This window comes from Gopherus evgoodei, chromosome 1 (genome assembly GCF_007399415.2).
Source record: "Gopherus evgoodei ecotype Sinaloan lineage chromosome 1, rGopEvg1_v1.p, whole genome shotgun sequence".
NCBI lineage: Eukaryota > Metazoa > Chordata > Testudines > Testudinidae > Gopherus > Gopherus evgoodei.
Genome location: NC_044322.1, coordinates 198,004,509 through 198,029,517, shown reverse-complemented (window position 1 = coordinate 198,029,517; position 25,009 = coordinate 198,004,509). Strand labels below are relative to the sequence as shown.

Here is a 25,009-nt window from a genome sequence, read left to right as displayed (position 1 = left end):
TAATTAATAAATTCTTCAGTCACCCAGAGATTTCCTTTCTGCTTGTTTTCTCACAAAAGTCGGTGGTCAGGCCTGCAAGTCATCACAGCATCTGCGTCATTTGTAGCAATTCAAATGAAGTAGAGTGGTCAATCCTGAGACAGGTAGGGCTGGCTCCAGGCACCAGCGCAGGAAGCAGGTGCTTGCGGTGGCCAATGGAAAGAGGCGGCATGTCCAGGTCTTTGGCGGCAATTCAGCAGCAGGTCCTTCAGTCTCTCTCAAAGGGAAGGACCTGCCGCCGAATTATGAAGCGGCACGGTAGAGCAGAGTGCTGCTGATCGCTGCTTTTTCTTTCTTTCTTTCTTTTCTTTCTCTTCACAGCTTGGGGCGGCCAAAAAGCAGGAGCCGGCCCTGGAGACAGGAGTACCTCTTCCTTCTCAGTGCTTGCGCATTGTCACGGAATAGTTTCCTCATGTGCTTTCTCCCCTCAGTGAACTAGACTTAATGAGCCTCTCATCCTTCATCAGGGGATTGGTCATGCAAACCACATTGGGCCTAGGCTCACGTAGTTTTAGGTAGGATGTGAATGTAAGAACTAAGCTCTGCCAGGACAATGCCACAGTAATCTTACTTCTCCTGACCCAGGGATAGCCCAGAGCAGAGGCAGGTGTCTCCCTACTTCCCCCTCCACAGGCGTATTGGTGATTGGGCAGAGCTACCATCAAGACTAGCAGAATGCCTTTCACTAACTAATATACCATCAGACTGGTTCCTCCTTTTCTCTTCCCCTCCAGCACACACATTTACATAACTACATTTGTGAGGTGAGTAGGGTGGAAGAGACACATTGGGTCCGTACTGGTGGAGATTGTTGGCTGAGGAACCTGGACTGAGGGATGGGGTAGAGGACAATTTCAGAGAACTACACAGCAAATGTAACTAACAAGATACGTATCTTGGGAAGGTTGTTCCTCCTCTTGCCTGTCTGTCATTTGTCTGAGTTCTCTACTTGAAGGGTAAGATCTATTTAGACAGTGAGCTGTTTGGGGCAGAGAGTCTCTCTTACTACATGTTTGTACTGTGCTTACCACAGCAGGGTCCTGATATTGACTGAAGACTCTAGATTAGGTGTGGGTAAGCTACGGCCCAGGGGCCACATCTGGTCCTCCAGATGTTTTAATCTGACCCTTGAGCTCCCATCAGGGAGCAGGGTCCGGGGCTTGCCTGGCTCTGGCACTCCAGACAGGGAGCGGATTTGGGGGATTGCCCTGTTCTTCTTCGAGTGATTGCTCACATCCATTCCAGTTAGGTGTGCGCGCCGCGCGTGCACACCAACTGGAATGGATGTGAGCAACACATCTCGAAGAACAACAGTTACAAAGGTGAGTAACCGTCTTTTCTGCATGTGCTGTGGCTCCATGCGGCTCCCGGAAGCAGTGGCATGTCCCGCCTCTGGCTCCTATGCATAGGGGCAGCCAGGGGGCTCCACACACTGTCCCTGCCCCAAGCGCCACCCCCGCAGCTCCCATTGGCCTGGAACCATGGCGCCTGTGGATGGGGCAGCGCTCAGAGCCACATGGCTGCTCTTCTGCATAGAAGCCAGAGGGGGAACATGCCTCTGCTTCTGGGAGCTGCTTGAGGTAAGTGTCGCCCGGAGCTTGCACCCCTGACTGCCTCCTGCACCCAACCTCCTGCCCAAGCTCTGATCCCCCTCCCACCCTCTGAACCCCTTGGTCACAGCCTGGAGCTCCCTCATGCAGCCCCAACCCCTCATCCCCACTCCCAGCCAGAGCCAGAGCCCCCATCACACCACAACCTGGAGCCCTCCTGCACCCTGAACTCATTTTTGGCCCTACCCCACAGCCCATATCCCCAGATGGAGCCCTGACCCCCCTCCCACACTCCAGCCCCCTATTTTGTAAGCATTCATGGCCCGCCATACAATTTTCATACCTAGATGTGCCCTCGGGCCAAAAAGTTTGTCCACTCTCCTCTAGTTGCTAGTGCGATACAAATAATGAATAACAGTGATGATGATAATAGCGAACAACAATTGTGTAACTCATCTGCTCCGTTTTCCTTTCCCATTTAGAGTCAACGATCCAAACCACATCCATTGCACTGAGTTCAAAGATGGTCTCAGCGTTACAGGGTGAAACGGTGAAAGCAGTCTGTGCGCAGAACATCGAAGAAAAGGAAGGGTTCGCTATAACTCTGAGAAGAAATAGCAGCTCTGCTGAGCTGTGTTACATACAGATTAGAAATTTCACCATTTGGAGCAGAAATTGCACAGAGCATATAATCCTAGAATACGATAAGCAGACAAAAGGATTTTATGTTGTTATGCAGAGAGTCTCTGTCAAAGATTCTGGTATTTACAGCTGCACCTTGGACAAGACACTTCCCCCTCCTGTGAGAACACAAAGCCAGTCTAACATTTCCCTCACAGTGTCAGGTGAGCCGGGACTTCTCTGTGTTCCAAATATCCTAAACGCTGCAGTGCTCTGATATGCGGGTGGAAGGACAGGTTGAAATGCTTGTGACGTTCACTGCTGTAGAGTGTGGGCTACTTTGTGATGACTTAGCTCTGTAGTGACAATCTGAGCCAGTATGGTTACTGAGATGGCCCGGACGCCATGGTAAAGAACGTGGCAACGACCGCCCTGCGCGCCGCCACCGCGAAGCGAATAGGCAGAGCTCCTTCCGACCAAGATGTAGCCACCTTCCTGAGCGGCTCCCTGGAAGGCGAATTCACCTGGGACAGGGGCGACATGGCCTCGCTGTGGACCCTCACCCGCAACGCCATGCGCTGACTGGGAAAGCGACTGGGCTGCTGCTGGGTGTGGAGCGAGGAACGGAGGGAGCTGGGAGTCCTGGTACCATGGATCGAGACAGAGGGCAACACCATCGTCAGCCCCGGAGCTAGAGGCTTGCTGGAGAAGTCCCTGAAGGCTGCCGTCCACGTGCTCTATGTGGACACCCTGAGGAAAAAACAGACCAGGGCAAGGCCTTCGAGGTCACCAGCAAGTGGGACTCCAGCAACCACTTCCTCTCTGCGGGCAGCTTCACTCAATTCGCCGACTGGCACTTCATACACCACGCCCGACTGAACTGCGTCCCGCTCAATGGAGCCATCCACAACGGGAACCCGGACAAGCGCTGCAGGAAGTGTGGGTACACCATGGAGACCCTGCCCCACATCCTGTGCAGCTGCAGGCCCCATGCCAGAGCCTGGCAGCTGCGCCACAATGCCGTCCAGGACCGCCTAGTGAAGGCCATCGCCCCGCACCTCGGAGAGATCGCTGTCAACCGCACCATCCCCGACACCGACAGCTCACTGCGCCCGGACATCGTCGTCACGGACAAGGACTGGAAAAAGATCATCCTCGTCGATGTGACGATCCCATTCGAGAACAGGACCTCGGCTTTCCGTCAAGCCCAAGCCTGCAAACTTGAGAAATACGCTCCCTTGGCGGACGACCTGCGGACAAAAGGCTACGAGGTCTACACCGATGCTCTGATCGTTGGGGCCCTGGGTGCCTGGGACCCCTGTAATGAACGCGTACTTCGCACCTGTGGGGTGGGCTGTTGCTACGCGCAGCTCATGAGACGCCCAATGGTCTCGGACACTATTCGATGGTCTAGAGACATTTACACAGAGCACATCACCGGCCACCGCCAATACCGAGTGTGAGCCGGTGTGACTCTGTGAACCCATGAGGGGGAGGAAACTTGTGGACCTCCCCTCCTGGACTTTATCCCCTGAACCCACCGAACCGAACTGCACCATGTGAAGGTCATCCTATCCCCATTACCCAGCCCGCTTATCTTTACCCATGACTGTCTGTAACCTGTATGTATGAGCGATGTACCCCCACTGCTTCCTGACTGTATCTTGATCTCACCTACCGTACACCCCGCATTGGGAACATGGCAGACTGTATATGCTATGTACAGTTCAATACCAAACTACTAGCATCCCCCTATACTCTGCATGCTACCCCCGATGATCAATAACTGACTTTTCAAACTCTCTGTATCGTTTATTTTTAAACATTTTCTAATAAACTTTTAGTCCTTGTGGGGGTGCATCAAAGTCTCCCTCAGCTTCTGTTTAACAGGTAACACCTTGTTCCCTGGTGCTCCCCATAAACAAGACACCAGTTCTGTGCACAAAACCTATTTCCCCCACTCCCACCCTGGGACTGAGCCGCTCTCGCTGGTATGGGCAGAGCAGTTCAGGGCTGTTGAGGAGGAAGAGGTGGCAGCGCTCTGACCCTTGAGCCATGCCACTGGAACCCCAGCTGAATGGCTTCACGGGGACCCCCTGATTTATGTGACCCAGCCCTGGGCTATCCTGCAATGTCCCAATTTCACCTATGGGGCATTGTGCAGGTAAAGAGTTACAGCGAGCAGTGACTAGCTTTCTTCCCTCTTTTTCAGCTCTTCCAGTGGTTGAGGTTTCTTTGGCCCCTTCTTCACCCATTGACAAGGAGACTGCATTAACTTGCAGTGCTTGGGACTTCTATCCTGGGGACATCCAGCTCTCCTGGAGTAAGGGCAGCCAGTTGCTCACTAACTCAACAAGGAATGACTCTCTGTTCCACAATAGCAATGGGTCTTATTCCTATATAAGTAACCTTGTTGTTTCCAAACATGACTGGAATGAATTTACTCAGTTTTCCTGCCAAGTGAATCACTTTACACTGAAAATGCCTGTTGTGAAAATCTTCACCCTGACCCAGTCTGAGCAAGGTAAATGGGTACTGTGCATTTTCAGGTTGTTTAGTAGCATTAGCCATTCAAGATGTTCATCTGTGTTTGTGTTAGGAAACATGTATTAGCATTAATTTGTACACAATGAAATAAGCCCTTTATTTTTGTTTGCTCTGAGTGTGCTGAAGTTGACACTTGTTGAGAGAGCTCACAGAGATGGAGTAATAACACCAAGGCCCACGTATTTAAAGATATTTCCATATTATGGTGCTCTGCCTTGCAACAAATAACTGAAAAACCTCACCCTGACTCAGTCTGATAAAGATAAATGTGTACTGTGTATTATAACCTTCTTAGGTGGTACAATCTACTCACTACGGTCACCTGTGTCCAATAGGAAATATGGGTGTAAGATAAAAAAATATGATATAAAACAAGCTGAACATTTTGATATTTTGGCTTCAGTACCTTGTTTTAAAGGCTGGTTCAGATCACCATTGGGTCTTTTCTGTTGGAAATTCTGACTGAGAATATGGAGCAGTACACAGTGCAGAACAGCTCAGAGATACAGAAAGATTATTACTTTATTTTTATTTATTCAGTGTAATCGGTATTGTGTAGACATAGAGCCAGATAGGACTCTGCCCCAAGAACATAACAAGTTTGGGGAGATTTTGAGAGTCAGTGGAGCTGGGTGCTTACCTGCGCCTTGTGCCTTGTAAAATCTTTCCCAAAATAGACATTGCAAAGGGAAAGAGTTATAAATTAATGTTTTGTACTGCTCTACAGCAGCATATTCCATGCAGGACTCATTTCCCACTCAGCACTGGTGTCTTTTTTGAAATGCTAGGTGAAATTGCAGAACAGTGTGAAGTTACTTGAATATATGAAGGTTTGAGGAACTGAAGTCATGGCTGTGAGCACCGATCTCCCTAATGAGCTGAAGATTTTTTTTACTTTGGGAGATTTCAATAATCTACTAAGACAAAAAGAGAAGTACAAGGACAGTTCTTATTTGGAGCTTATATAGTTGCTGAAATGTTGATTGATTAGAGGTAAAAGTGGCTCAGCTTTATGGAATGGAGCATAGATGCTCAACACTTGTTAATCAGGAGAAGTTACATGGAAAAATAAGGAACACTTAAATTCATAAATTCAATTATTTATAGTTTGGTTAAAATAAATACAGCAATAATTTGATTGCTCTAAGTAAATGTTCCACTTGTCTGCATGTACTTCTCTACTATATTCGCAAGAGATGTTTTTCTTAAAAAAAAAAGAAAAGAAAAGAAAAGAAATTTTGCTGTCCTAAAAGAACGCGTTAGTAAAATAATGTTTTCTATCACAGGAAATTCTGAAATGTCACGTCATACCTAGTATCATGCTGCTGCTGATGCTAATATCATATGTTGTTCTGAAGAAGTATACAAAGCCATGTAAGTTCATCAATTTTACTTTACTATTCCAGTGTTTGTATTAACATCTTGCACTAAATCTTTGATGCTCAGTTTTCATCTGTCAATTTGTGATTTCTCTTTGCAGATGGTTGTGTAATTTCAGGTGACAATTTGTTCATCCAGTGCAGTTCTAGGACTCAGTCCTGCAGTGTGCTGAGCACTCTGGTTCTGATCTATCAAAGCCCTTCATGCTTAACTTTAAAGATGTGATAATCCCAATGAAGTCAATTAAACTATTCCCATGCCTAAAGTTAGGTGCATATTTAAGTACATTCGTCTATTGAGGCCTAGTTGAGGGAGATGAAGATGCTGGACAAGCCCCAGGAGATGTGCAGCACCTCACTCGATCAGGCCCTAACTCTTCAGAACCAGAGAAAACACCTATTTAGAGGAGATGAACATCATACAGGACCATCTGTCCTATTTTCCATTGTCACTTTAGCTCCTCATGTTGAAGGAGATCTTCTTAACTTTGCTTTCTTACCCATTTGTTTGTGCTTATGTACCCATTAAGCAGACACCTTTCCATTTGTGCTATGCAGATCTTTGCATGTGTTCCATCTCCTATGGTATGCCCCTGTACGGCTCTTTTTCTGTCCCTGGGCTCTCTATCATGGCTAAAGATTTCTTTTTTAAAAAAGTTGGTCACTCTTCCAAGGCTTCCCATGCTGCCTTTTCACTTTCATTAACTCCATTCTTCTGATTTAAAATATATGTATTTGAAGGCAATGACTCAGAAGGAATTCTATATACAGGGGCGGCTCTAGACATTTTGCCGCCCCAAGCACGGTAGGCAGGCTGCCTTCGGTGGCTTGCCTGCGGAGGGCGCGCTGCTGCGGGAGGTCTGCCGAAGCTGCGGGACCAGAGCACCCTCCGCAGGCAAGCCAGCCGAAGGCGGCCTGCCTGCCGTCCTCGCAGTGCTCCCTGCAGTTTGCCGCCCCAAGCACGTACTTGGTGTGCTGGGGCCTGGAGCCGCCCCTGCCTATATATGTTAATTGGCCCAGGCCAATTTACTCATTAAAAACTCCTAAACCTTTCCCACATACTGACTTGTATCTTTTGGACACTTGGATTGAAGAACATTTCTGTATGCAGTCTGCATTCTTTATTCGTTGCTTCTTTGTCCTACCAGTGTGCTTATTGTAGTCCAAAAATGCTGATGGATGCTGAAATGCCTAATATGAGCAATGTTTGCATTTGTATAGACAATGTCTTTGCCGATTTCTTAAGCCCATTCATGCACCTGCTACAAATGTTACTGGAAGGGAAATGGATGTGATTAAATCAAAAGCACTGAAATTTATGATGATTGTGCACGCTGTAATAATTTGAGATGCATTAATCAATATTTCAGAAGCTGTACTTCCCAGCTTGGCTAAATAATGAGTAGTGGAAAAGTGCCAGTGGGGAACATCAGAACACTCAGCATATAGTTAGCTGAAGACTATAAAACCAAGGCTGTAGAGGAGTTATTTAGGGCAATATACGAGGGTATGAGTAGGAATAATGGAGGAAAATTAAGAAAGGGAAAATGTAGACTAAACAGCAAGAAGGCTTCCTGACAGAGAGAGGCATTAGGCTATGACATAGTCTAGTAATGTTCCTACAATGTATTTTCCAGTATCCTTCAAAATGTCTTGAAGTGATTGGGTTTCTACCACTTCCCTTGGAGACTATCAGGGATATGGACTGGATATCTTTAATAGGTCTTTTGCATCTCTAGCTTCTATGATTCTTGAGACTGACTCCAACCAGATGTTGTTCCAGGTCTTTTCAGGTAATCCCTTCGAACAGCTCCTCACGATCAGCATGATGTAGTGGAAATAAATTTCAAAGAGTTAGGTTTTCTTTTCTTTTAAATGTATCTTTGGTGAATTTTGAAAATCTAATGAAGCTACATTTCTAGGGATGATGGTAGTTACCATAAAGTGCGGTGAGTGCACATGAAAATTATCATGGTGCCGTGAGGTATGCAGGCTGTCCTTGTTGCCATGGAAAAGGTACACATTTCCTGTGCTCCTACCTTATTTTACGCTGGCCACTACCGTACTACTTTAGGAGAATGGGTTTTAGTGAACTTCTAGAGAGCTCAGTGTAGTGTTTATGGAAGACATGATAAGATTGGGGACCAGATTCATTGGTACGTTCCAGCTATTTTGTGCTGCTTCAGTGATATAACGCAGCCTTTACCCATTTTAACTAGCTGGATAAGCCAGTTTTATTATTGCTTTTGGCCACTGAAGCATCACAAAATAGCCAGCGTACACTGGTGAGTCTAGTCCTGTATTTTTAAGAGACTTCTGTAGTGCCACATTAGAAGATTTACCTCTAAAACACCAGAGGCAAGAATTAATAGGCCAGATTTTTAAAAGTATTTAGGCACCAAAAATGTCCTGCTTTTGAAAATCACACTAATCTGTGTCTTTAGGTGCCTTTGAAAAGCTGGGCCAACAAACGGAGAGCTTGTCTACATGGACATTTAGTTCATAATGTGCTTTGATCTAATCCCATTTAAAAGAGGACTAGAACAAAGCACTCTAATGAAGTTAGTGAACATCAGCAAGGTCAACGAGGACAGTTGGCGTGCAGAGGTGATAGTACAGGGTGAAGTCACACCCCAGTCTGCCGCAAAACTCAATGTTCGAGTAAACGAGCTCTAATTCTCTCACTTCAGCAGAATTGCTCTTCTCTTCAGTTGACTTTTACTAGCATATCAGAATCAAACTCTAATTCATCACTTGTGTATAGCAAACTATCTGTTCTTATAATGAACAGTTAAAGAAATGCTCATAACTGCGTGCCACATACATCTGTGGCATAAAAATCCAGCCAGCGATTAATTGGCACAGAAGAGAGTAAGTAAATATTTAGTAACACTGGGAACACGTTCCCTGCTTCTGTAGTTCATTCATACATCATTAAAGAGCAATAACTTCTAGAACAAAATATCAAAAATTCTTCTTGGGATCAGGCAACATCTTAGTGAAAGGCTCCCAGGTCTGCTATTATCTGCCTATTATTCAACTTTCATATCTTGCAATTTTGGGGTGTAATTCACCTCTGTGCATAGGTTTATTTACCACTCAAATCCTCAGTATAGGCCTACAGTGGGATTCAACTGATGCCCAGACCTTGTGTTTACCCTCTGCATAAGGCTGACTTTCACCCTCAGTATATTGCTCTACTAAAGTGATTTAGGAGCACTAGTTCCACAAAGGGAATGATTTGTCCTCCTAAATCACATAGGTGTTTCCAAAAAGCCCACCCCAGGTCTGTAGTTGGAAGGGATAGACCCTTCTAAAGGGTAAGAATGAGCATCTTATGGTGAAATTGTGGTTCTCAAGTACAACGCTTTAATGTAAACTAAGATTAAGGTTTTTCTCACTGTAACTAAGGGGCTTGCGTCACCACTGTTTTATGCTGATGTATCTTCAGTGAAATAAATGGAGTTATACCAGTGTAAAACTGGAATGATAAAGTGGTGAATCAGGCCTATAGTCCATTAATGGTGAAATATATCACCCCTTAACAGCTCTCTCAAAAGCACATGGAAAATCCATCTTTACCCAGAAAATATGCAGTCTAGGACAATTTCAGTTTCCATAACTCTTTTTTGGGCTTTCCAGCAAAACACTGTGCGATTCTGTTTTTTGTCCAATATATTCTCTTTGTTACACTCCTGGGGCCAGATTCTGCTGTTACACTGGTGAATAGCTTGTCACATCATTCATAAGTTTCAATGGATTTACTCTGGATAGAAACCAATAGAACCAAGCGCAGAATTTAGTCTTTGATTAGTTGACTCAAGTATGCGGGGTTGGAAAAGTGTCTTATTATTTCAGCTAAATACAAGAGAGGTGTCTTCTGTCTCAAACTTTCTTATTATAGTCAGTTGATTGACCTAATTTTTTCTTTTTCTTTACAACTTTCCTCCTGCCTTTTTCACTTGCACTATTAACTCCTGGAGGTCATCCAGCAGTCGTTATGTCATACACGTGATAACATTTAATTGCATCACAAATGCTCCTCGTTAAGGTAGACAGGAAGCACCTTCAGGGCAGGGCCATTTTCTCCTCTTTTCAGTACTGTGATGGGCACAATTATGGCCCATAATATTTCTTCAACCATAATTTGCTTTCTGTTCCTGTGGCTAGTTTCTTTCCCACTCAATGTGCTACTAAAAGCTATTGACTCATTGATGTAGTGTACCAGCCCTTCACTGTTGTATCAAGATTAGATTAGTAGCTCAGAACTCAGGGTACGCTGTTTATTCCCTTTTTGCCAATTACCACTCATTTTTTTCTTAATATACTCGGTCTGCTAGGAACATTAGAGATTGTGTAGGAACCAGGACAACACAGAACCTAGGTAGTTTAAGGTGGAGGAAGTGGTCAGCCATGGGGAGAAGAGTAAGTAGATTGGGGGGAGACAGCAGTGTGAAAGAAGGCACACAGGTCACTGGAGCTGTCTCACTGGCCACAAACAAGACTATTTTGGGTAAAAATTGCAAATGCACCTAAATCACTCTGGTCCAGATTCTCATCAGGGTTTAGTCACCTAACACTTATTGATGGGCCAAGCTGTTATTAAAAACAAGGATGGCTGAGTGGAATCTCTCCACAGCTACTCTATTCTCATCGTCTTGTAACCACAACACCAACTAATTCACTCCATAACCAACTATTCCCAGCTTTGGGCATGGTGGGAAGGAAGGGAAAAAGAGGCTGTGGATAACAGCTATATTCAAATATAGTTCTAGGTCTTATCCTGCTCAGTTGTTTCAACATCATTCAAAAAAAATGCCTGTGAAATCTCTGGCCTTGCATCAAATTCCAAGATACATTTTTAGGCCAACACTAAGGTTCTTATTGCTACTGTGAAACCTGAAAGCATTTGATGCAAACTTTCCATTTTATTACTACTAATAACTCGTTCTAGCCTGAAGAAAGCCTCTAAGGTGTTTCACTGTTGTACTGACTATGGTCAGCCAGTACCAAAGGCCAAGCTATGGTCCCACCCATTTCCCAACCCACTGCCCCTCTCCCCTGAAGCTGGCGGGGGCTCAGCTGGAACTCAGTCCTGCCAGCAGCCAGGGTGGTTTGGGCCAGCGTGGGGAGTTCCTCCGGCTGTGGGAGTGGGGCAGGCTCAGGGCTCTGATGGGCATGGCCTCAGGCAGAACAGGCAGAGCTGGTGGGGTAGCCTCCCCAAAGGGGGGTGTTCACCCACCGCCCAGGTTACTGACACAGCATTTGCATTTATTGCTAGGTCTACTTTAATGCTTAAATTCGCCATATTTTGGAAGGATTTAATTGACCTTTGAGGGATTTGTTTGCCAAACTCCATCCTCAAACAAGAAGGGTTCAGCTTATATTGACTACAGCCAGAGCTGTGTGTGCATAGCCAAGGGCAGACAAATGTGATTATACCCTCATTTGCCATTCATGCCAGATAGAATCTTCCTTTACCCATTTTTATATTGTCATTAACTCACAGAGGTAGATGCATAAACCTGGCAGTAAATGTTTGTAGGTTCTGAAAGGAGTTCACCATGTATTTTGGATCATCTTTTAAATGGCTGAATTCTCTCCTTTCTGTGCAGCTCAAGAAATCATGGACGACGAACAGCCTCTTTAGTTTTGATTCAACTCCTGCTTACCGTTATGCTCAACCTTGTACTGGAATCCTGACGAGATAAAGGAAACACCTTAATAGGTCTCTTTGAACAGCTGATTTTTGTATGGGGTCATGATAAATTACCAGAGTGTACTTCTGCTGCTGCTTTGGTCTTGAGTAAATTTAATAAACAGAAGAAAGAAAGCAGTAAAAGCAGCCTTCAGTGAAGGCCAAATTGTGCCATTGGTTCTGTATGTGTAGCTCCCAATGCCTTCAAAGGGGGTCAAATGCATGTAACTGAAGAGTGAATTTAGTCTTGAGATTTTGTTCATGCTAAACTGAGATCAATTAAACTGACCATATATAACAATTTGGAAAATATTGCCTCTGTTCTTTTGTGTTTCTGGACAACCACTGTAAGTAAATAAAAAAAATGCAGCTAAGAAAACAGGCAAAGACATGAACTCAAAACCTGCAGCGGGATTTAGTGGGGGTAAGCAATATACACCAGATGGACCTTTTAAATGGAGATGTTTTACTACTTCCTTCTATAAGATACCTAAAGGGGAAATGAGACCTTTTCCAGATTACGCCATTACACTGATCCCCTGGAACCAGTCAAATGGGAATAGATAGTCATTTCTGAAAATACTGAATTTGCCTAGTCCAGCACTAACCAGGATGGTTGAACCTTTGCTTCTCCTGACCTTGGCTTATAGAATTCAGCGGGCAGGTGGAACAGTACATGAACCAAGACTAAGTCCTACTGTACATACGGCCTTCATGCCCATGGAATGTAACACTTCACAAATTCCAATTTTATCCTCTCAGGTATCCTGTGAGGTAGAGAAGGGTTGTCACCCACCCTGGAGATGAAGAGTCTCATCAGAAAGATTACCCCAGACAGCACATGAATCACATGGCAGATGGGGTAACTGAATCCAGCTCTCCCAAATCCCACTTCATTCAATCCTTTAACGACAGTAGATGACCTTCCTTCCTCTCAGATATCAAAACTGCCATGTCAGAATAGACCAACTGTTTATCTAGGCTGGTATCCTTGGTTTAGGATGCTTCAGAGGAAAGTTGCAAGGAAAAATAGGCAGTTTGGATTGAAGCAAGTAAGGAAGAGGGATCAAGAGAGAAATTTGAAATAGCCAGGAAAGCTTGAGAAAAGATGTTTGAATAATGACAGCAAAGGTTTAAAAATGGCATGAAACTAGTACTAAAGTCCTCAGCGCTGACTCCCATCATGTTAAAGCCTCAGAAAATTCAGCTAAGAGCTTTCTGTCCTGGATAAATTTCAGTTACAATTTACGACCTAAAATATTCGAAGTATATAGGTATGAGCCATCATCTTCCTGTTGCTGGATGCAGTTAAATGACTGCTACTTTCCATACCATTGGGCTGTTTCTCTGGTGAGAGAAGAGCTTCAATCTAGTTTATGAAGATTGTGAAGTCTTATTTACCTGACTGTCTGGGAGGGAACCCAAAGGCTGGGTTGCTTTTAAGGAAACTGGGTTTTGGCTTCTGTGTAACCAGTCAGGTATTGTGGAAGCAGCTTTGCCAACTGTCTGCCCCATTCTTTGCAGCTTGCCCTAATCGAATAACCTCAGTGTGGGCCCCTGTGACTCTGGTCACAGATTGTTTTGAGAAATGCGTACCTTTGGCTCTAATCAGGATGATGGGGGAGAGGCCCAATAATGTCCAAATGATTGTGCTCACCTCTCAATTTCAATATTGTATGCAGCACAGTATGACTTTAATGATAGCTGTGAGCACTCAGCACCAGGTACTTTCAGGTCCTCAAAGCTTTGCCACTGAGTTCCCAACAGTGCAGAGGTCAGGCCAGTTTACACTATTAATTCTGCAGTGAAAGTCTGTGTAGCTACAAGATAATTAAATTGCTTACCTGGGAATGGCTTAAGACTTTCTTGCTAAATATTTTGCTCTGTTTAAAGGACACGAGACTGTGGTATTAAATGCTCAGACATTAGTATTTGTTAAAATAAAAGAGCTACTAACTTCCCAGTTATGATGATTTCAATACAAAATAGGTTTGTTGAATCAAGTTAAGTAATTCCAATATACCCTAACCAGTGTTTTTCACAATTTACATGGCCTGCTTTTCCATCACAGTGGCTAACAATCCCTGAAATTATGCCTTTAAAGAGCAGTTACAGCAGTAGTCAATTGTGGCAGGAATAAAGACTCTCAAACAGCTTAACATGGTTTTATTTTAAGTATAATAGTGCAATATTTACAAAGTTATGTTCATAAATAACACCACTTGGGTAAAGATTGCAGATATCCAAAATGCCAAATCATGAGAATATGGTTTTTACACACCCCCCCACAACCCCCCCACCTTTGGTTTTTATTGGAAGGAAAGTAGTGTGAAGTGACTTTAAGAAATTAACTAACCCACTTTTAACTGGTGCCCAAGAGTAATCCAAAGCAGAGCCTTTGCATACAGCAGTATGATTAATAGACAAGTACTGGGTACTGAATTTGTTTGGTAATATTTTATTAAAGGAATTTGACTTCACCACAATAGCAGCTGCTAAATTCCAGTTTGCTTACAGTTGATTATAAAGTTATATTAAGAGTAAGGCAAAACAGAATTTCAAAGCCTGCTACTTCGTGGAGCTGCTATAAACTACTAGAGGATATCAGGGGTGTAGATGAGGAGTCCCATGCATAAATGTTAGGGAAGTCCCTGGATTGAGTTATTGTTAATGATCCATACTGTCTCCCACATCTTACTTGGACTATTTTGATTAATGGGGGAGGCTTAACCAAAGGACTAATATATATGGATTTCAACTCTCTATGAATACCCTGATGCTATATCACATTCCCAAACCATACACCTTTAAAAAATTAAAGCAATATGGATTAGATCCTTACAAAGCAAATACAAACTTATACTCCCTAACATTTACGCATGTGAATATCCCATTGACTTCTGTAAGGGTGTAGTGGGTTAGCTGAGGTGCTCAGTCCTACAGTCCTCACATGGGGCCTATGCACGTGAGTGTAGGCTGTAGGATCAGTCTGTCTTCCCTCCTACCCCTCAAGTTAATTCCATGGTCTCTATATCAGACTGCAGTATGGCCCTGGCTCTCTGTAGTCACAAAAACGCATTAAAGGAGAACACTCCTTTCTTACTAGTTACAGTGGGTGAACCCTCAAAGTATAGCTGTTAGCAAGGCCTCACAGACTACACAAGACATGAAGAAATGATTCTAAATAGGTTTTAATAAATTTTTATATGTAAAACTTGTACACTCAGAAGCTGAATTTACTTATTCCCTGTTTGAAAGAGTCTTCTGTTTATGATATAATGACAATATCACAAAGTCAGTAGCAGGATCCCATGAACTAACATAGCTCATTTTTTATGCATATATTCTTGGTAATAAGGAGGCAGATTTAAAATGCAGATTTGCTGCTAACTTTGATTATTCTCCATTTTCTGACAGCATCAAGAGGTTCTTAAAGGTCAGTCTGCAAAGAAGAAAGCCTGAGACTGGTTTCAGTATTACAGACTATATCATATGAACATTAAGGGTACCTTTAACAATGAAATCAATGGGTATTGTGCCCAACAACCGCAGTGCTGAATTTGACTTGGGTTGAGTAATATTTAATCAAGACTACAACAAGAGGCACAAAAAACATCAGACTAAAATATCAGTAATGGAAGCACACCACACAACTACTATATACACAAGGAGACTATAATAGAATGCGGGAGTAGGGGGAACTTGGGTAATCATTAAAAAAGGCAAGGCTTTGTTTATGCAGTTTTTTTCAGTGTGGTAAGTGCCATTGTTTTCTATAATACATACATTGAAAGTGGAAAGAGTAACATTTGTACAAACATACACTTTCTATTCATACCAATAAGCATGAACATATCTTGCCCGTGCACACACAAAACCCCATTAATCTAAATGTAATTACAAGCTTTAGCATATTTAACTTCACAGTAGCGACAGTGGAGTTTTTTTTAATATTGAGGGGAGAGAGGTGAGAAGGAGAGAAACATGCAATACCAATTTGTTTAAATTATCACAAAGGTCTGTTCCAGTAGCATAGTGCTAGTATCATTTGGTCACTGACCTGGTCCAGTTTTAACACAGACTCCAGGGGGAAAAACCAACTCTCTTTCTTGAATGGAACTATCGCTGCTGTGACTATAAAATTACATGTAAATCATTTTAGCATTTTTTTCCAAACATGCAAAACAGCCAGCTTCCTGATTTTTTTCTCTTTGACTAGTGCATCATCAAAGGCCACGGTGTATAAACAAATGTATTTCTTTTCACATATCACCACCTCTGTAGCAGATTCTGTCACTCTCGCCAGTTAGTTATGCTGGAAAATTACAAAACAAAACTATTATTCAAGAGTGTTTTGATTAACATCACCCACAATCACCTACACTTTGTGCTGCCTAATTAAATTCAAACTTTACAATTTTTCTAAAATGTAGACAAACTCACTCATAAAAGCAAGAGTGAGTAATATTGGCTTGAGCCATGTATAGTAAAAACAACTGGTGTATAATTTCTCAGCACAGTTTGGCACCGTATCTCAGTTTTGACTGTAAAATCCCTGTTACTCTAGGAGGTGATTTTTTTAAAGGTACAAATAGCAGGTGCCTAACTAATCTATGTGTTTTTAAAAGTCTTCACCCACACATGGAGTGAAGAATTTTGATTTGTATAAACAGGGCCCAGGAAAACACTGAACAATTCATTTAAAATTGTCTGTCAACGCAGAATTCACCTTCAGAAGTGAAAGTTTGCTGCACTGACCCCATTCTGCTACTTTATTAACATTTAAAAAAAATGTAGATGACAGAGCTTCACACAGTATAATGGTCTGCTTGTGTTAGATCATGGCTGAGGGAAAAGAAAGTGTTGATTTCCAAAGCAGGAGCATAGATACTTTCTATGAAAGAGCATTCTCCCCCTCCCCAGTCTTTATTTCAGTTATACCAAATGACTAACATATTTTATCACTTTAAGGGATGCTGGTAAAGTTATTCATTGTCTCATATGAGCAGATGCATTCCTATTGTTTTAGAAAGCAGCCCTTATGTGTACTCGGATGAATCACAGCACCTTAGCCATGAGTTACAGAAATTCAGCAGTACATTGTACTTAATTTAATATTCCATCTTATAAGTATCAATAAATTAGCATCAGACAATCATCTTACTGGCTGCCTCTAGTTCCATTTGTGCTCTGCACAAAGATAAAATTGGTTGAAACCTCCCCCATCTAATAATGTAGAGTTCTCTCTAGACTTAGGGTCTGGCAGGTTCTTTGAACTGGCCTTCTAAGTCTCCAGGGGCAGCGAAAGTAGAGATAGTGTCTCCTAGTACTTATGTGGGTGGTACGTGAGAGCAGGAAATATAACATACTAGCATGAAGGAGGAATACAAGGAGAAAAATAGGTAGTCTACATGTAAGATAAGAACACGGACCATTAAAACAATAACTCAAACAGGTGACAAACCCACAAGGCCAAAGGAATTCTCTACTTGACGAAGTCAAACAGTGCAGAGACACTATAGAATGTCTGAGCATACATACTCAGGACACTACTAAATTGTGGAGATCCTCCTCTAGCAGGGGTGTGCATTTCTTTCTTAAAATGTTTGGTGGTTGCCTTAGCTCAACACTTCTTTGCTAAAATGTGTACCTCATAAAAGTAAAAAAGCTATTACCTGTATTAAAGCAATTTTGTCACTCTACAAGCAAGTTCACATGGTAACACAGCTGCAAACATTCTCAAATTGCTACCATGATCACAATGGGTAAAGTGCTAGATTCACCAGTGTATAGTCAGTAAGATATCAGTGTGCAACTAATGTATTGGGAGAACTGTAGCAATACCAGTCAAAGCAGATAAAATATATGGTCACCAGACTAGCTTAGTATTTAAGTTAAGCTAGTTTTTCAAATAAATACATCAGTAAACAGAAAATTAAATGCACCATTATAATTAAAAAAAAACAAAACATTAAAATTTAATTGGTCAAAAGGCAATTTTTTTTTTAATTTGACAAATAAAAATGCTACTTAACCAATAGCATTCCCTCCAAATACTATAAAGTTTTTGTACCAAGTGTCAGATAAAAAAATAAATAAAATAATTTCTAAGTGGAGGAATAATATGCATGTTCAAGCCTGAGAACAAATTACAATTGAAAATTTAACACAATCTTAAATTAATACATGATATTCTTTGCACTACTAACCCCATATTTGATTATTACAATTGCTAGAGATTTAAAAATGACATTTAATAATTTTTTATTTAACTTCTTGAACACCATTCTGTTTAGATAGTCCATAGTCACCTTTCTGGATCTAAATCTCCTGTTAAAAAGTGATTGTTTGGATTTCCAACAAAACAGGTGAATGCTTAAAATCAAAAGTAGTTTTTCATTTCACTTTTTATACTCTTGAAAAAATACTCTGTTTTTAAAAAGAAAAACCTTCGAAGTCTAAAAGTTGGACCCACACTACTTGGCAATGTCCCTTTAACTATAATCAGCAAAAGAAAGGAAAATCATTGAGTGTCTCCCATCTTTTTGGCCCATTACAGTCCATAAAGGAGACAAAGGTCTATACACACCTTTCCCCCACAACCAGTGGGAAAAAAGGTAAAAAGTTTTCTTGTTTTGTACATTATAAATTCAATTCTTGTTTACCCTCTTTTTCCTGGTAGACTCTATAGATGATAGGAGTATTAGGACGCTTATATCACATCACAAAGTGATATTTGATCAACTGAAAGGGAAAGTGTTTTTTGTTAACACCTATTTAATTCACACACCTAACTGGTGGGAGGGCAAGGGAGCTCTTTTTTGTTCATAATTCGATACCTCTAGCCCTTCTGGTAAGAGCTAAGGCCTGGTCCACACTACGCTGTTAAACCAATTTTAACAGCGTTAAATCGATTTAACGCTGCACCCGTCCACACTACACTGCTCTTTATATCGATTTAAAGGGCTCTTTAAATCGATTTCTGTACTCCTACAAAACGAGAGGAGTAACGCTAAAATCGATATAGTAATATCGATTAAGGGTTAGCGTGGACGCAAATCGACATTATTGGCCTCATTCTTTTACAGTAGCTACCCACAGTGCACCGCTCCAGAAATCGACGCTAGCCTCGGACCACGGACGCACACCACCGAATTAATGTGCCTAGTGTGGACGCGCACAATCGACTTTATAATATCTGTTTTATAAAATCGGTTTAAGCTAATTCAAATTTATCCTGTAGTGCAGACGTACCCTAAGAGAGGTTGCAGTTTGCATCTCTGATTCTTACAAAGGAGACTTCAGCTAAACAAAGATGGTAATACTAGACATTTCTGCTATTTCCAAGATAAAAAATAGCAGAAATAGTCCAATATTTAAACAATCCTACAAACCCTTCACAATCCCTCTTTGTACCATATATCATAAAGCACTAAAAAAAAAAAAAAACAAAAGGATACAAATGCATGTGTTTTCAGGTCACCTATAACATTCCAGTACAATGCAACAGAACTTAAAGATTGCATCTTTCATGCGATCCGTATCCTATGCTGTATCATATATTAGCAGCATCCTCGGTATAGGTGATTTTTAATTTTAAAATCCCAGAGCAAACGTTAAGTAACTGATCAAAATCTACAGCGGCAGGTAACATTCGACTCACCATCATTCTAACATCACTCCTTTTGCATCTTTAAAAGTCAAGCAGAGGATTAGTAATTAGCCAAGCAAATAATTAGAAATGTTACATGATTAGTATTCTGATTAGTTTTAAAATAGGTGTTGAGACATCACTACTTCCCAGTATGCCAATTAATGAATTTCCAAAAACCCTAAGGAAGACAGGTTTCAGGGCCACCCTTCTTCCACTGTAAAAATCCCCCACACTAGGCATTAATAGTGTTTCCTTCCCATATCATTTTACACCACCACCATGGGTCTTCCCAAACCCAAGAGACGGCAGAGAAGAGGAGTGAGATTTTGCCTTACCCCACTGTGAAAGTCCCTTGTCCCACTTAAATGCACCTCATAAAGAATACTGGCTCAAGAACCGCCTTCCTGGAGGAACATACCTTTTCCTCAGTAAGAGGTGGCCTTTTTGCAAAGCAGACAGGGATACTGTTCCAATTGTGATGCTACTTTTGTTCTAACGCAGTCAGCAATCAATGGCTAGCAGGTGTAGACAATACACTACACTTCCTTATGCCCAGAGTTGCAGGCATCACACAACAGTGATACATCAAACTCTTAGTGGCTCAGGAAGCTGGATAACTTGAGACACTTTACTCAAAGCAATAGCACTCAGTGCTAGGCAAAACTGTGACCCATCTCTAAAAGTCTTTGTATAATCCCTTAAGTAAAAACATAAGATTTTGATTACCACCTACCATTAAGTGGTTCTTCTACAGCTTTCTGTAAAATATTTAAAAATATTTATATATATATATATATAAATATATATAAAAAAAGCCTTCATGTCTATTTTTGGCTTGCCACAGTTAAATTACTCTAATTGACATATACAGTAAGTAGTGATTCTACAAAAATGAAAGAAGCTGAAGATTAGTAACTATGGTTATGAAAAACAAATCCACCAATAATTGCACTCTCTTTATGTTATCTCCAAACACATCAGGAACCTCATTTTCCTAGTGAAATGTGTAGAGGTGGCAAGAGATACACAATGAGACACATTACTTGTAAGTGAAGCAGCAATGACTTTTCTCCGCAGTCTGATCATTGGTACAGGAAGCAAACAGCACCAAGATTAAAAAGTACAAATTAACAGCTCTACAGGAGACATCCCAAATACTTATGCATTTTATCTAGTAGGGAACTAACCAGAAACAAAGTAACATGGACAAATTGGAAACTTGATAGATTTTAAAAGAAAACTGATTAAAGTTGACAGTCTCAAATACATGCCCTTTTCCCCTGGGCCTCAAGAAAGTGTCAAGAGTTATTTTAGAAATGTGTCCCTAATAAAAATAAATCACAGGTCTCTGAGTGCAAGGTTAACATAGCCCTTCGGTTATAAAGAATAAAAAAAAAACTTTTAATTTTAAAGGCAACTGCACATCTTTTTATAAACCCCTTTAACCCACAGCAATAGGTGCTGAATTTCTCAACGGAGGCAGGCAACTCTAAACCTGATTTTCAGACCAGAATTTCATTGCACCTCTAGACTCCTGTGTACTTTACTGTACCCAAAAACAATCTGTCTGTCTCTCTTTGGAATCATCCAGTGCCAAATGCTGGGGCACCGAGCCACAAGTCCATCCAGTAATCAGACATCCAAAATTATAGGGATTCTGATTGCAGTTGTAAAAAGGGCCAGTTTGCATTTGATTACCCTTTGGAAAACAGGGTAACCATAATTTTTGGAGGCAATTGCACCTAGTATATTTAAAAAAAAAAAAAAAGGCAGGCTGCAAAACCAGGATTACCTTCCTTAGAAAGATTCAAAAACATACACTTATTCTGCATGACCTAAAGATAACAGCCACTCTGCTTTCAGATGGCCTCTTCAATATTAGGGGCATTGAAAAGGAAATTATAAAGGGTATAGCATTTGTGTAGCTGGGAACCCAAAAGTGTTAGACCTTCCGTGTGAAAGAGACTGCGACAATGAAAAAAAAAAGCGTGTGTGTGTTTGTGGGGGGGGGGGGAGGGGGGGGAGGGGAGAATTTATTAAAGACAGACTGAAATCTTGTTTATTAAATGTTTATACATCTATTAGTGCCAATAAAGGGTGCACTGTCAACTGAAGTTATCCATACAGCCACGCAAAATATGCAGCATGGTCAGTGGAACAGAAAGCTTCCTTAGACAGCCTGACCACCCAATGGCCCTTCCAACTCGAGCTGGATAGGGTAGCTCTGTTTCCATTCAAATCCTTGGCCTGTCAGATAAGGTAGCCAGCAAGGGGACCAATTACAGATATCTGGAAGTAGATCATCAGGAACTGGACTAAGACCACCAATTCAATTAACACAAGCTACTGAAGAGCTACCATACGGCAGTGACTTTTGCTTGCTAGCAGCCTGGTCTGAATTCAAACCAGTGGTGAAAGGTTCAGTATCTCATTACCATACCTCATGTAATTACCCCAAATTTATTATTATTAAGCTTACCGTTGAAGCTTGATCTTTCTTGCTGGAACCTAAAAATATTACAGAACATAAAAATGAGCATGGTCTTAGCTATATAAAAGAATCCAACATGTAACTGAAGAAAAAGACAAAAGTTGGAGGAAATAGTTAGAAGGAATCACATCCTTAGTTATTTATCCCAAACTACTTTGTGCGATTTATACATTCTAGAAGACTGCATCACTCTTCTGAAGAGGGGATAAATGTTCCCAGCACATGTGCCCCAAGTATTAATTGAGCTAAAGCACTTTGAGATCATGAATTAAAAGCATTACACAAGAGCATTGTTATTGTTACTATAGCACTCTTGTGTTGGGGAGGGGGCGGTATTATTTCCACAATGATACATTTGCTATTTGATTGGCCAGTTCACTGCGTAAAAATCTATCACATGAATGATGATGTTGCAATGGGATTTCACTGTAATAAAATCTACTCCTTACCTCCCAAAACCATATCTAATAAGACTGTAGCAGCACAATCTGGTGATATAAAAACCACAAAAGTGAAGCTGAATAGTTTAGATTAGCATGTTGCACCAAAGCCAAACTCTGCCAATGGAAGTTGTGTTAGGGTTACTCTGTTGCCTGTTCTGGTCTCTCTCGGTTCACCTCTCAGGTGTCAAGCTCCATGCCTTTACACCTCCTGGGATGGAAGTCTCTGATTCTCCTACTGTTAGGCCAGGTCCAGAGTAGAGTACCCTGAGTATGAACCATGATAACTCAGCAGGCCCAAAGGGGTTCAGCATTTGCAAGTCTTCATTTTGAGAGCTTGTGACCAATGGTTAATACAGGTGACCAGAACAAACCATTGTTTAATCTTAGCAGGAGAACAGTATAAAGAATTTTAACACAACAAAGGGGCTAGGTGTACTTCTGTTTTACCCTAATCCTCACCGCCCTATGTTAATGGGTCAGACATGTTTGCTTCTTCAGACCATCATGCAGAATGTCTGTCTCTGTCAGTCTTCTCTCAACAAACAGCTGCCTGGCAACTGCCTGCCCCTCTAGAGAATAACTTTTAACAGTTCAATATCCTTTTGAACAGTTCTGGCTTCTAGCCTGAGCAAAACAAGTCTTGTAACTTTGTCTGGAGCCTGGAAGTAGTAGCTTCCTAGTTCACTGCTCAAGCAATGTCACTAAATGACCTCTGCCCTTGCTTATGGGGAAGTGGTTTATCTAGAGTCACTGTATTTGCCTTCCTGCTAGTTTCTTAGCAGACTTGCTATTCAACTATATCACCATCTGAATACAATAAACATTTCAATAAATCACATATACCCATACAGCAGGGGTCAGCAACCTTTCAGAAGCGATGTGCTGAGTCTTCATTTATTCACTCTAATTCAGAGGTTCTCAAACTGGGGGTTGGGACCCCTGGGGGGGTCGTGAGCTATCAGCCTCCACCCCAAACCCCGCTCTGCCTCCAGCATTTATAATGGTGTTAAATATAAAAAAAAAAGAAGTGTTTTTCATTTATAAGGCAGGGTTCCGCTCAGAGGCTTGCTATGTGAAAGGGGTCACCAGTACAAAAGTTTGAGAACCACTGCTCTAATTTACGGTTTTGCGTGTCTGTAACACATTTTTACATTTTTAGGAAATCTCTCTCTCTAAGTCTATAATATATAACTAAACTATTGTTGTATGTAAAGTAAATAAGGTTTTTAAAATGTTTAAGGAGTTCATTTAAAATTAAATTAAAATGCAGAGCCCCCCCCCGACTGGTGAACAGGACCCGGGCAGTGTGAGTGCCACTGAAAATCAGCCCGTGTGCCGCTTTTGGCACATGTGCCATAGGTTGCCTACCCCTGCCATACTGTATGTATCCCAATTACCAAGTCACATACAAAATAAAGAACATATTACAGATCAGCCCCACAACTTCCAGTCTGCACATATCCAGAAGCAGAATTTGTCCCATAACTACATCTAATACACACGAATATAAAAAGTTTTTCTCCCAAACTAATCCCTCCCCCCACCTCAATTCTCCTTCTGCATTTAAGTTTCCCTCTGCCTGGATCATTTTACCTACTCACTTTTTGGTCACCCCCTTGGGTTCACTTCCTAAAGAAGTTTGTTTTTTACAGGTATTTATTGTATACTCCAAAAGCACATCATCAGATTATATACTTTTCTGATTACTTTATTCTGATGTCAATACTGGATGAGGAGACCAATTCATGCAATGAGACTGAAATACAAATCAGGCTACGTTAGTAAAACCAATTCTAGAATTATCTTGCTGGCCAGAGAATTTTCCCAGAAGTTTGGCTTTGAAAAAAGCATAAGTGGGCCACATTGTTCACTCCAGGAGTTTCCTTCACAAAATATCTACCAGATGTTCTCCCCACTCCTCAAGGAAAAGGGTTTTTGGAGAGGAAGGTTCACATGAGGGAGGGGAATATGTCATAGATTAGTGGAGAAAAGGAAACTGGTGTTTGGAGTTGAGAGACTTGTATTTTTTTAAAACAACATAACTTGTAACATGCTATTTTTAAATACAATTAATTTCACCTCCAATGAAATGAATTCAGGGAACAGTTCTTCTGAACATTCAGATTAAAACACCAGAAAAAATGTAATAAAAAATATTAGGTGCTACTTACGCGTAAGAATTGCATGAATTAGGCCAACAACTGGTGTAAGAGCCATAATGGCTAAGCCAGCAATAACGACAGCACCATTTATCGGACGGCATGCTGTCGAAAACAAATTAAACATTTATATTATTTTATTTTAAGCCGGTAAAGGAAGATATAAGATGTAATTTCTCACTGAAATTTTTCTGTTTATAGCATGAGTGTTCATTTTCAGTGAGTAAGGGACAATAGCCTAATTTACCTATTTTAACGATATGCAGAAAAAAAATCCTTGTAATTTTTGAAATGTCATTTAACATATAAAATTATAGTAATCTGTTGCATTTTAAGGGCATTTTTAATTATTCAGTGTTTTTCTCCTTTAGATTAGAACTTCTACTCCCTATTTGCAATATTGTGCAAATTTAATACAATGAAAAATA

General features: G+C 41.5%; 1 protein-coding gene across 5 annotated transcripts in view; it reads right to left on the bottom strand.

Moving 5' to 3' along the window:
• Window positions 1-13,983: 13,983 nt before the first annotated feature.
• CD47 (CD47 molecule) overlaps window positions 13,984-25,009 on the bottom strand; it is a 49,206-nt gene continuing 38,180 nt past the window's right edge. Inside the window, exons 7-11 of one of the 5 annotated variants that reach the window (XM_030582235.1) lie at window positions 24,594-24,686; window positions 21,968-21,996; window positions 20,222-20,246; window positions 19,498-19,525; window positions 13,984-16,149 (exon numbers count right to left, since the gene is read on the bottom strand). In XM_030582235.1, the coding sequence (XP_030438095.1) occupies window positions 19,500-19,525; window positions 20,222-20,246; window positions 21,968-21,996; window positions 24,594-24,686 (173 nt within the window). In that variant the 3' untranslated portion in view covers window positions 13,984-16,149; window positions 19,498-19,499. The remainder of the gene's footprint in view (window positions 16,150-19,497; window positions 19,526-20,221; window positions 20,247-21,967; window positions 21,997-24,593; window positions 24,687-25,009) is intronic. The other 4 variants (XM_030582245.1, XM_030582262.1, XM_030582254.1 and 1 more) reach the window with 4 other exon arrangements.